The sequence below is a fragment of the Cynoglossus semilaevis genome, chromosome 13, assembly GCF_000523025.1.
Source record: "Cynoglossus semilaevis isolate Cse_v1.0 chromosome 13, Cse_v1.0, whole genome shotgun sequence".
NCBI lineage: Eukaryota > Metazoa > Chordata > Actinopteri > Pleuronectiformes > Cynoglossidae > Cynoglossus > Cynoglossus semilaevis.
In genome coordinates, this window is record NC_024319.1 from 3,713,395 (window position 1) to 3,725,321 (window position 11,927).

The following is an 11,927-nucleotide window of genomic DNA, read 5'->3' on the forward strand; positions in this document are numbered from 1 at the left end:
TCTTCTTTTAGCTTGACGTTAATAAAATCAGCTGCTCTGTGTCCACAGATCTCCGTCATCTTTAAAAACGTTCCTCAGTGTGTCGAGCAGAAGTTGTACCAGGCTGAGCTCGACAACGTTCCCGCTGCCTTCGCCGACGGCTCCGTGTCCAGTGGTGATCGCCTAGGTCACCACAGTCTGAAGGTCCAGACCCAGAACCCAGGTCGACACGCAGAGATCCACGCGGCCCACATCGGGACCCTGCTGGTGGTGCGTCAGAGCGGCCGCTCCCTGGGACTCTCTGTCCTGTTGCCACGTGGTGTTGCAGAGGCGTATGGACCCGAGCAGGACCTGCAGCTGTGCGTGTGGGGGTGCCCCGCTTCCCAGAGATTGGACACACTCCGCCCACCGCTGCCACATGCCTCCCTGCCCAGAACCATCAGCGCCCATGCCCACTGCGCGGCTCTGCTTCCAAACCGGGACGTCTACTACCAGGCCTGTGTGTTTGACCTGATCTCCAGCGGTGACCTGAACTCCAGCACCGCAGCCATAGACGCGTTAACTGACGCGGGTCACATGATCCCTGAGAGAGAAAGAGTTCACCTGCTGCCGCTCTCCGCTGCTGCTGGTAAAGTGTACCTGAACTTGATACTGATGCTGCTGCTGATGCTGCTGCTGATGCTCGGCATGCTGGGAACTCTAAGCTGATTGAGTGCCGTGACATTTTTAGATCATGTTTCCACCATGCAACACAACTTCCTGAGTTGAAACATGTGAAGCCATACCCACAGACACGCAGACATTGTCCAGTAAAAACACAGACTTTTGTTAACAAGCAGGTGAAGTTAACGATGTTTTCTGGTTGACCTAAAAAAACAACTGTTTTTGTTGTTTTGGACTACTTTAATTATTCAACCTTTAAGTATTCAGTTTAAAAGTCATAAAGTCAAGTTTATGTGAATGTCAGCCATGTTTAGTTGAACTGTTACTGTGATCTGAAATATTAGGTTTTTGTTTTATTAACTCAAGGATGATCATATTTATTTTATATAATTTGTTTGTTGATAATAATTTTCTATTGATGTTCTTGACATGTTAAAAGGTCAAGAAGTGTTGTGTGCTAATGACAATGTTTAACAGTTGTCCCTTTCTAGATAACTCTATCTCTCTCTCTTTCCCCCACACCAAAGTCCATAGAGAAAAGCAGTGATTTTAGCTCACAGTGACACAGCAGTTTTTGAGCCACTGGTGCCTCCATCACCAAGGTCAAATGTGTTATTTGTGGCTTTGCTGTTTTAAACTCTCCGTTCAGATTTACCTCAGTGACACAAACTGACCACAGGAGGCAGCAGTGGACCAGCGGCCCCTGTGTCTCTGTGAGCTAAAATCAATGATTTTCTCTTTGGTGTTTAGTGTGGCACAGTGAATGGTTTACAAACTGACCAGTGAAGCTGGTCAAATCTGTCTTTCATTAACCACTACCTAGAGTGGAGGTTGGGGGCAGCACTGAGCAACAACTCCTCAGTGAGTGATTTATTTCACCTCATCATTTTACTAAAATGAAAACAGCAGACTGCAAAAACAATCAAGATTTTATTAAATTTAAATGAATAATCCTATTATTTATGACATGATATTTGAATATTTGTTTTATGGATTTTATAAATGTTTGAGGTAAATTTGTTAACATTTTTGCTGGAGGTGCTAACATTTTGTAGAGTTGTAATAGATATAAGGTATAATAATAATAATAATAATAATAAAAATACTTCCGAAATTTACAGCATTAAACAGACATGTTCTTTCACTCATTGATTGTGATAATTGTGATAATAATCATCAGTCTGTGTGGGCGGGTCAGTCTGGTAGTTTATCACCTGAGTATCATCACAGTCTATGTGGGCGGGGTCCGGATCAATCAGCTGATTGGCTCGTTTCAAGAAGGCTTTCTTTCCAAATGCTTTGTACAAAGACAGGATCACCGCAAACTGCAATACCTGCAGAGACAGAGTTTTGAGCACCTCTGACAGGCCGATGCTGGTATTACAGGTTTGAATCAAGTGTGAATCAGGTGTGTTTTGTTTTTGTGAGTTTACTCTGCTGTGATACTGATGTAACTGTGTAGTGAATCAGGTACGGCGCTGGTGTGAAATGTGTGATTCTGGTGTGAATCAGTTGTGAATGGGCTCCTCTCACCTGGACTCCTAAAAGGCTGAGGTCCATGGCCACAATTGTCACAATGTTTTTTTGCAGCCAGTCACTGAGTGTTTGTTTACAGCCCTGCAACAACAAACAGAGGTAACAAAAAAAAATATCACAAAACATATAAAAAGATACAGTCACAAACATCTGGTCACCTGATCGTAGGAACTGTTTCCTGTCCCAAACAATGGCGTCTCTGCTGTGTCCAGGTGCTGCGAGACATTCAGACGCTCTGTACACCAGGGAGACTGGTCTACACCTTCAGACCAGCTGAAACAGGAACAGGGAAGGACGCTCAGAGACTCATCCAGACTCAGGCTGATGAGGTAAGAGTTCTTAAGCCAATCGGCGGGACCCGTTCTGCCGCAGCATTTCGTCTGTCAACAGCCAAACAATCGATGGATCGGTAAGTGAAGAAGATCTCTGATCCACTGTAGAAAAACATTCACTGACCTGTGTCTGGATGTTGTTGATCAGGGAGTCTCTGCTGCTGCTGCTGCTGTTGCTCCCATAGTTAACAATCAAAATGTCAACGGTTGCGTCCAAATTGTCCTCAATCTGAGACAATATGAGAGGTTATATAATAATTAAGACTTTAATAAACTGAATATTTACTTTTTTCTGTCTATCATCTGAACAGAATGAGAGTCACCTGACCTGTCTCCTGTTGATGAACAGCAGCAGAGTGATGAACAGCTGACCCAGAACCAGGACCACGAGCAGACTGAGGTACTGAGGAGCAGCAGCAACAGGTGACAGTTAAATGTTGTGTGTTAGGAGATCTGGTTATATTATATATATATATATATATATATAGTATATTATACTACTACTAATAATAAATAATGTTCATTGACAGTATACTCTCCCACTGGATGTCATCACATGACTATTTTCATGTGTGTCTTTCTTCAATTCCTGCCAGTATTTCTGCATTGTGTTCAACTAAACAAGTCCCAGTTTAACACTTAGTAAGTAAATCATGACATATTTGAAATCAGAAGATCATTATGTTATTGAAAATATTTCTGTGGCATTTTTGTTTGTTTGTGCATCCAGGGATTTTTCTATTTTTGTTCTTAAAATATTTGCTGTGGCTCGAAAACAAAAACTGAGAGAATGGTATAGAGTGAACTCTACAGTTACTTTATTTACTTACAAAAAAGCTTAAAAAGCAGGAGAATATAAAAGTACACAAGGGCCTAAAACTATAGTGCAGTACTGTATACCAGCAGGTACTGTTTATGCAGTGACAATATTGCCATATACTCACTGTCAGTAGCAGGACTCTGTGTCCTCTGTGAACTCCAACACATCCAATTACAACAACAACAATCACCACACAGCCAGTCACCAGCAGCCCAAACCCCACTATCGACAGCTCCGCTAAAAACAAACAAACAAACAAACAAACAAACAAACAAAATGTAAGTGTGGAGAAACACTATTTCTATGTATGCAGACGACACAGTAAAGTGGCCATACTGAACACAACACATGCAGCGTGAGGGACATTCATCACCTTGTGACTGGATGGTCAGAAGGTTTTCTTTGCCAAACAGAATCCAGATGCCACAGCCGGCCACACTCACTCCCAGACCCTACGCACAAAGGTCAGGTTTAGTTGCCAGCAGATGGATCAAAAACACAGTCAAAAATAGTAACAAAGTAAAAAAAAAAAGGCTAAATGTTTATCAAAAATAGATTAACGTTAGTCAAAACCAAAGTTAAAAAACTGTGCACCTAGAATTTTTTATTGGAATCACTTTTAACCCCCCTAAAAATTGGAATTCCCTAAATAGGTAATTTTTAGTGCTAGCCCTGAGATGATTCAGCAAGAAATAAATTAGTTTAGATTTAGCCAAAAGTAACAAATAAAATCACTAAAGGATAGTAGCAAACATCCAGAATGTGCCTAAATAATTTGACCTCAGAAAAGAAACAACTTAAAATAGAGAAAAACAAAAAACAAAAACGTATAAATATTAGCTAAGAAAGTCATCTTATTATCTTATATTTGAAGCTAAGTTGAAGCTAAAGCCAGTGATGTTAAAGATCCACTCAGGTCCGTAGTAAAAGCATGTTGATAAAATAAGATCATCTCTTTCTCTCACCAGGAAGAGGATGTTGAACAAAAACGAACAAAACTTCAGCAGCTGAAGCTTTAGCTCCAGACCCATCCTGGTTCCTCTTCGGTTCTCAGGCCCTGATCTTAACCACTTCAGCAGTTCCAGGAGTTTGATCAGTTCTATTCCCTCATGTCCAAACTTAGCGTGTGTCTGTTTCTGTGTGTGCGCTGCAGGGTCAATGTCCACTTCCTTATTGTCTCTAAACATTAAACTGATTTCTTCCAACAGGAAGTTTGTGAACCTCTCTCTCAGCTTTACCAGAGTCCATAGAGAAGATCACTGATTTTAGCTCAAGCACCAAACTCTGTAGAAAAGAAAACTGTACTTTAGAGAAAATCAATGATTTAACTCGAACAGGCACAACAGCTGCTGGTCCACTCCTGCCCCCTATGGTTAGTTTGGGTTATTGAGCTAAATATAACCATATTGGATAAAGGAAAAATAGCATTTGAACAGCTGCGTCTGTGAGATAAAAACACTGATTTTTTCTATGGACTTTGGCATGGAGAAATAATTAGATTCACACCTTTGTTGTGCTGTTATAACTGTACAACTGTAACATAACAGACAAAGTTGAAAACTCAGCTTTTTCCCAATGAAGTTCTGAGTTGGTCTCCTGCGGCCTGAGCCTCCCCTCTGCAGGCTGCACCCCCCAGTTTGTGTCGGTTAATCAGAGGAACAGGCAGTTTGACCCCTGACCCTGAGCTGAAAGAAAAACCTTACAGTCGTGCAGAGGTCAGAGGTCACAGCATGGGCCTCATTCCCACGTTTGTCAGTGCTGCAATGTTTCCCCAGAGAAAGGCTTCGAAATGTGCAGGAATGTCCTGCAGGCTTGGAGGTACGAGGTTTTTAATTGGTGCTTGTGTCCCCTCGTGAACTTTACTGTAACTTACGCGCCTCTGCCACTTTCTTAGCAACACCTGGAACACTCAAGGACCTCCTGGAATATTCTCTTTTTTAAAAATGTCTGGAACCCCAAGATCAGCATGTAGATTACTTAAGGACTACCTGGAATGTTTTGAAACACTGAAGGAATTCTTGGAACATCCTCACAATGATACAGAACTACTGGAACTCCAGGATGACCTGGAACTTCCAAGACACTATTGAGAAATTTAAAAGGACTTCCTGGAACATCCTGGAATCAACCTGGAAATTGCAACATTTGGAAAATCCCATTCATCCCATTGTTTACATGTTAACGGGGATGGATCTGAATGGAAGAGAGTGATTGATGGCTGGATGATGACATCATACTCTTCAGGTCTAGACGTGTTCACCTGATAATTTCTCAATAATAGCAGTGTTTTAAGAAAGAAAAGTCATGGAGAAGACACAGGCCTCTGGGTTTTCCAGGTCCTGCAGAACTCTGGGATGTCCAAGTCTTGCAAGGCTCCAGGGTTTCCAGGTCTTATTCCATGATTTAAAGGAAATGTGCTTTGTGTTTTAAAAAGACAATCACTCAGTGAGGTGGAGGTTTAGGCCACGCCCCTTACTCTGCCTATTCTGTCTAACCCTCTCCCTCTCTCTCACCAGCGTGTCCCCTCAGTGTGCACTCTCACTTATCCAGGATGAACGTCCCACTCTCGCTCCCTCTTTGGTTTCTTCTGCTGACCTGGAGCTGCTGTGGTGAGTGACCTTGAAACCTTTAATAACCGACCTTTAACCCTCATCATGACAGTGAGGCCGTGGTCTTTCTCAGGACAGTCATGGAGAAAAGAGCAGCATCAACTGTCAGACCTTAGAACCTTTGAGCAGAGCACAGCCTCACAGTCTAGGGTTCGTTTTCTCACAGTCGGCACTTAAACCTAACGAACACTGGTGAATCCCCTTAATTAGAGAATTAACTATCTCAATTCATTTAATTAGCAGTGTTACAGAGTTGCAAATCGTTTATTTTGTCTCTAACATTCGATGGGAATGAACAGTAAAATCCCAGTCCTGAAATTGAACAGTTCCTGCAGCCAAGGAGAACCATCAGATCAGCACAATAACAAAATAAAAGTTTCCGTAGCTCAGAAGATTCTGCAGCTGCAGCATGACCTCATTAATGAGCAGCAGGTCTTGCAGCCAAGGAGAACCGTCAAAGATCAGCACAATAACAAAATAAAAGTCTCCGTAGCTCAGAAGATTCTGCAACAGCAGCATGACCTCATTAATGAGCAGCAGTTCAGACTCAGTTACCTGTTCTAACCTGAGTCTGGATCTGCTGACACAGGCTCTGTCTCACGTTCCTCAGAGGATCAGCCTCTGAACACTTGAGCCCAGACTGGAACTTCTTCTCCAGTGAGGACAACTTGGTTCTTCAAACAGGTCCTCAGATGTTCCATGGTTTTGTAAAAACCTGCCAGTCTCCTCAGGGTTGTTGCTCACTCAGATTCTTTATCTCCTATCGCCTGTATTTGTGTTCTCTGATATCAGGCTCCAGACCAGATCAAACCTGTCTCACTGTTCTCACTATAAAATAACAAAACCCATGATTCAGTCTAGAAATTAGCCTGGCTTCGCACAGAGACTGGAATTATGGGAAAAGCTAGCTTAGCCAAACGACAATGGGAATGTTTGTTTGCTGACAAAAACTGACTCTTGGTTTGTTTTCACTGTACAGGGAGCGATAATGAAGAGTCCACCACAGATTTATACGACTACCCCACGGCGACACCAGATTATGACTACAGTGCCACCTTTGACTACGACTGGGGTAACAGTTCCGTAGATACTGGAGCATTAGCAACACGGTGTTAGCAGTGCTAAGATAACTTCAGTTATAACATTCACACTATTTAACACAATCAGATGATAATGTTACTGCTCTTGTCTTAAAATGTTAAATTTGTGGGGGGTTTTTTTGGTGATAGTCACCGTGATTTGTTGATTGATTGAAATTTCGTTCTGCCAAAAAATTATTATTATTTTTTTTTGGTGATGGTCACCATGATTTGTTGATTGATTTCGTTCTGCCAAAAAATTATTATTACAATAGTATTAAACTACTGTAACATAAGACACTTAACATGCACATGTTTTTTTTTTGTAGTGACTGGGTTATACAATGGATACGACATTAAAAATGAGGTGAGAGAACAGAGAAAGATTTACTAACAAAAAAATGTAACTGGTTTAATTATTTGATTTTGAAATTAATTGTATTTTGTTTTTGTTTTTTTGGGCCATTTAAACTTTTTAAAAAGTATATTGATCTGAAAAATATTGCCCTTGAAAGTTAGATTTGAGGACAACAGTGACCTCCTGAACCCTGACTGACCTCTGATCTCTGACAGGCTGCAGTCCTTACTCACACGACTCCAGTTCTTTTCCTGGGATTAGCTTTTTTTCACATGTGTAACTGATGAAGGGCAGGGGCTGAAGAAAGATCTGCACTCAGGTGAGACACACAAGCCCCTCCCACCACAAACATTACAGTCTTATCAGGACCTAGTTCTAGTACAGACCTGATTCAACTTGTGCGGTCTGTCTCCTGTCTCTGCAGGCAATGTCCACTGACTTCCAACTTCTTTAGGGAAGGGAGATGATTTTTTTCTGTGCTGGATGTCAAATAAAAATCTTCTCTCGTCTGTTGGCGTCAGTGAAATGCTGCCTCCTGCTGGACATTATACGAATGTCAACCTGATGAGGACAACAAACTTATCTACTGAGTGAAGTAATTAATAAGCATCAATTACATTATTAAATTAGGCCTTTTTTTTGTCTAGATGTTTCCCATTATCACCTGCATACAGTCTCTCTGTGAATTAATCTGTGGAAGAATTTAATATTTTTCAACACATTTATAGTGATAGTGTAGTGTACTCCATTTTTTAATTTTCAGGTTAAATACACTGAAGGAAACCAAATATCAGAGCTGATTGTGCTGACAGCGCCCCCTGCTGCTGCAACCAGTATGAGACAGAGAGGCCGGACCCAAAATAATCACAACACTGAGTCTGTGTTTGTTGACGTAGCTGTTCGTTTTTTTCTGACTGTACAGAAAACAGTTACAAACTTAATGCTTTCAGCTCACAAAGGCACAATAGCTGCTGGTGCAATGCTACGTCTAGTGTCAGATAAATCAGACAGTGAATTCTCAAGATAACATTTAAATATTGTGATGGAGGCAGCAGTTGGTCAACAACTGCTGTGTATCTGTTAGCTAAAATAGATAACACGAGTGTTGTCCTATAGTCTTTTTTTACCTTCGTTTTAAACGTGTTTGAGGTCGTTATTAACACAAATTATATTCATGTTGTGACATAAATTATATCCATTTGTCTTGGAACAAATGTTTGTAATGGAATATTCGAGGTATTGTGAAATGCTGTCAAATATGGCGGCAAGTAGGACAAAGAGAAGGCGTGTTCATTGTTTAAACCTCAAGGAGTTGGTGTTGTCATTGGTCGTAGCACAACGACGCGTTGTAGCTTACGTCCAACCAAAGAGAGGACTTTTAAATGGAGCCGCAAAGAGGGGGTGGCTTACGCCTCAATCTAGGGTAGACCAATCAGAGCCCGGAATCAAGATAGATCTCATATATATTCATGTGGATGGGGCGTGGCCAACGAGCGGGGGCAGTCGTGCGACCGCAGCGAACATGGAGGTTCAGTAAACGACTGGTATTCGTAGCTGACGGAGCTTCGTTGTGAGGCGCGATTTTAGCTGATTGTTTCGGGAGGTTTTTGTTTGTGTGACGTGTGTTCGAAATGGAGATGAAAAAAAGAATTAGTCTGGAGCTCAGGAACCGGAACCCGACGGAGGTAGGTGTTTATTTAGAAGCAGGAGTCACGGTGAAGGCAACGGAGTCTCCTCCGACATTTTGACCCAGATAACAACTTCAACATGGAGGGAACTCCCGCGGGTTGTCCACGACAGCCCGCACACGCTCCCGGTGTCCCGACACTGTTCTGGACGCTACCCGTGGGATGAACCTCGGCGTCTGGTGGGAAGGGATTTGAGTTTGACTGCTCCGTTTAACCGGTGGTTAAAAACGAAGCTGTGTCTTCGTCTCGCTCCGCTGTGTTGGTCAGTTTCCCCCCTCCCCCTGGTGAACAGTTAGCGTGTTGGATGGCGCGTCAGACCAGGTCCATTAAGAACTCTAACCATTTAAACGGGTATTTAAAATGGTTTGTTACTCTGCATGGCTCGGTCGTCGTGTCGCGGTTTAATGGTGAACTTCTGCCGAATTCTTATCATATTTAACTCAACAAAGCACGTTAAAATTGACATATTATTCCGTATGACGTCACAGATTGCGTGTATAAGCGCAGACCGCCACATTGGAGGGTAAGCTGCGGTAAATACACGTTCACAGTAGAGGCTACAGTGACCTGTGTTCCTTTAGTCATGATGGTGAACTTTTGTGCTGCAGTCAGACTGACAATAAGTGACGTCATCACAGAACTACAGCCGTTGGACTGGATTAAACCAGACTAGTAAAATGCAAAATAAATGTATGATGTGAAGATACATTTTAATTTAACTGTCAGATTACCATCACAGATTATACACGTTGCCACGTACTCACTGTATAATCACAACATAGTGGAGTTAGAGGGTAACTGAACAGTGTAGACCTTTGTTATTTCCTGTTGTTGTCGTTTCCTTTTAATATTAGTCGTGCTTGGGTAGTTTGGAAAAGTAATTTTGTGGAGGTGGTGCACGGTATAAAATGTTCCACAACTGATTGTTTATGGTCTGTAGTTCCTATCATATTTTGGCATAAAAGCCGATGCTAAACCACTTACGGATAAGAAACAGGTATTGAGTTAGCCCACACATCAGGAGTCGACCAAAGTAGATAATGATAGGTTTAAAAAAAATGTGTTGGTTTTTAGCTTAGAATGTAAATGTAAGCCACAGCATAACTGAAATTCTAGACAAATGACTTCAACAATGGAGTTCAGCGGAAACAAAGAAGGGTAAAAATCGGCCATTGTTGCCTAGATCTAGACAAACTTTAATTATTAATGTCTCTGTAAAAAAAAGTCACAACAACTTTCGATTGTTAGTTTCTGTCCAGGGACAAAGGGGCTGTTAATCCAATGCTGCCTCATGTGGTCAGTATGTGGCACTAAAGTAAATATTGAACTTTTTAAACTTAGTGTTGGAGGCAGCAGTGGATCAACAATTGCTCTGACCAAATTAAATCACTAACTTTGTTGATGGACTTTGGTCTGTGAACCAAAGTGGTTGATTTTCCTCTATGACCTGTATCTACAAACAAAGAGTAACAACCAGAGTGAAGTTGTTCTGTTTCACATTAGTTGTTGGGGTCTCAGTTTTAATGTAGCTGTCTTCTGTGTTGTCCACAGGTGGCAGAGCTTGTAGTGGACAACTGTCGCTCTAGCGATGGAGACGTGGAGGGACTGACAGAGGAGTACTCAGAGCTGGAGATTCTCAGTATGGTCAATGTTGGACTGACGTCTCTGTCCAAACTTCCCTCTCTGCCTAAATTGCGTAAGGTTAGTGTCCCCGCCAGTTTCCCTGGGACTCCCTCTGTGTCTCCTGGTCTCGGACTGAGTCTCTGTGTCCTTTCAGTTGGAGGTCAGTGACAACACCATCTCAGCAGGTTTGGACATGTTACCAGAAAAATGTCCAAACTTGTCCTACCTGAATCTGAGCGGAAACAAGATCAAGGAGCTGAGCAGCGTCAAACCTCTGGTGAGTTTGTCACCGAAGCTTCTTTTTTTTTTATTTTTCTTTAACTTTCTCTTTCTTCTCCAAAGTGTCCTTCAGATCTTGAAATAATTTTGTGCTGCTGATGTTTCCAAGGTGTCCAAAACTGTCTCTGATGTCTTTGACTTTTTAAAGTGCTGAGTTTGTCTCCTGTCACCAACCACTGTGGTCACTGACAAAACTGTAAATGTTTTTAAAACCCACAAATAAGTTAATATCCTTGTCAGCTAAAAAGCTAGCATCACTATATTTCCGTGGAGGATTGGCTGCAGTACCACATTTCTCCTGCGTCATTTCCTCTGTGTCTCCTCTTGCAGCAAAGCCTCAAGAACCTGAAGAGTCTGGACCTGTACAGCTGTGAGGTGACCACGCTGGACGACTACAGGGACGCTGTCTTCGAGCTCCTGCCTCAGCTCACCTACCTGGACGGATTTGATCAGGAGGACAACGAGGTCCCTGACTCTGAAGCTGAAAACGGTAAGTCCACATCCTCGACCTGGTCCTGGACGTCCACCAGGTCTGAGTGTCTGAATGTTCTGGGTCCATGTTGACTTGAGCCCTTTTTGCAGACGAGGACGATGAAGCAGGTCCACCTGGAGACGACGAGGATGATGATGACGACGACGAGGATGAAGGTTCTGAAGAGGATGAGGAAGAGGAGGAGGTGGGATTGTCATATTTGATGAAGGAGGGAATCCAGGTGAGTCCTCTGTCTACATGTAGTTCTTTTCAGTATCCACCAGGCGGTGTTTTTACTTCTTTACTCCTGCGTTTTCTGTCAGGATGAAGACGACGATGGAGACTATGTGGAAGAGGAGGAAGAAGATGAAGATGAAGATGGAGGTTTGTTGTATTTTCTAATTAGTTTAAACAGCAGAGCCTGAAGTCAGACCAAAGTCCAAATCTGTAACTTTAACTCAGATCGACTGCTGCCTCCCCAACAAAAAG

General features: G+C 42.4%; 2 protein-coding genes across 2 annotated transcripts in view; one reads left to right on the plus strand and one right to left on the minus strand.

The window, feature by feature from the left end:
* Positions 1-1,559: 1,559 nt before the first annotated feature.
* LOC103388115 (CD82 antigen) lies at positions 1,560-4,618 on the minus strand. The gene is made up of 8 exons (XM_008322994.2): positions 4,296-4,618; positions 3,704-3,782; positions 3,455-3,567; positions 2,839-2,913; positions 2,635-2,739; positions 2,337-2,558; positions 2,176-2,259; positions 1,560-1,976 (listed from the first exon to the last, which is right to left on the minus strand). Exons 1-8 carry the CDS (start codon positions 4,515-4,517, stop codon positions 1,788-1,790), a joined length of 1,089 nt encoding a protein of 362 aa, XP_008321216.2. The 5' UTR covers positions 4,518-4,618; the 3' UTR covers positions 1,560-1,787.
* Positions 4,619-8,868: 4,250 nt separating this feature from the next.
* The window catches only part of LOC103388117 (acidic leucine-rich nuclear phosphoprotein 32 family member E-like), a 3,952-nt gene continuing 893 nt past the window's right edge, over positions 8,869-11,927 (plus strand). Inside the window, exons 1-6 of the mRNA XM_008322995.3 lie at positions 8,869-9,061; positions 10,616-10,765; positions 10,842-10,964; positions 11,297-11,456; positions 11,549-11,679; positions 11,762-11,822. Coding sequence (XP_008321217.1) covers positions 9,008-9,061; positions 10,616-10,765; positions 10,842-10,964; positions 11,297-11,456; positions 11,549-11,679; positions 11,762-11,822 — 679 coding nt within the window. The 5' untranslated portion in view covers positions 8,869-9,007. The remainder of the gene's footprint in view (positions 9,062-10,615; positions 10,766-10,841; positions 10,965-11,296; positions 11,457-11,548; positions 11,680-11,761; positions 11,823-11,927) is intronic.

What these genes read in the sequence shown, in the direction of transcription:
- LOC103388115 (XM_008322994.2), bottom strand. Translation starts at nt 4,517, where the DNA reads ATGTTTAGAGACAATAAGGAAGTGGACATTGACCCTGCAGCGCACACA. An exon ending in TCTGACCATCCAGTCACAAG is followed by an intron (nt 3,568 to 3,703) that starts GTGATGAATGTC and finishes GTTTGTTTTTAG; the next exon opens with CGGAGCTGTCGATAGTGGGG. An exon ending in TCAACAACATCCAGACACAG is followed by an intron (nt 2,559 to 2,634) that starts GTCAGTGAATGT and finishes GGCTGTTGACAG; the next exon opens with ACGAAATGCTGCGGCAGAAC.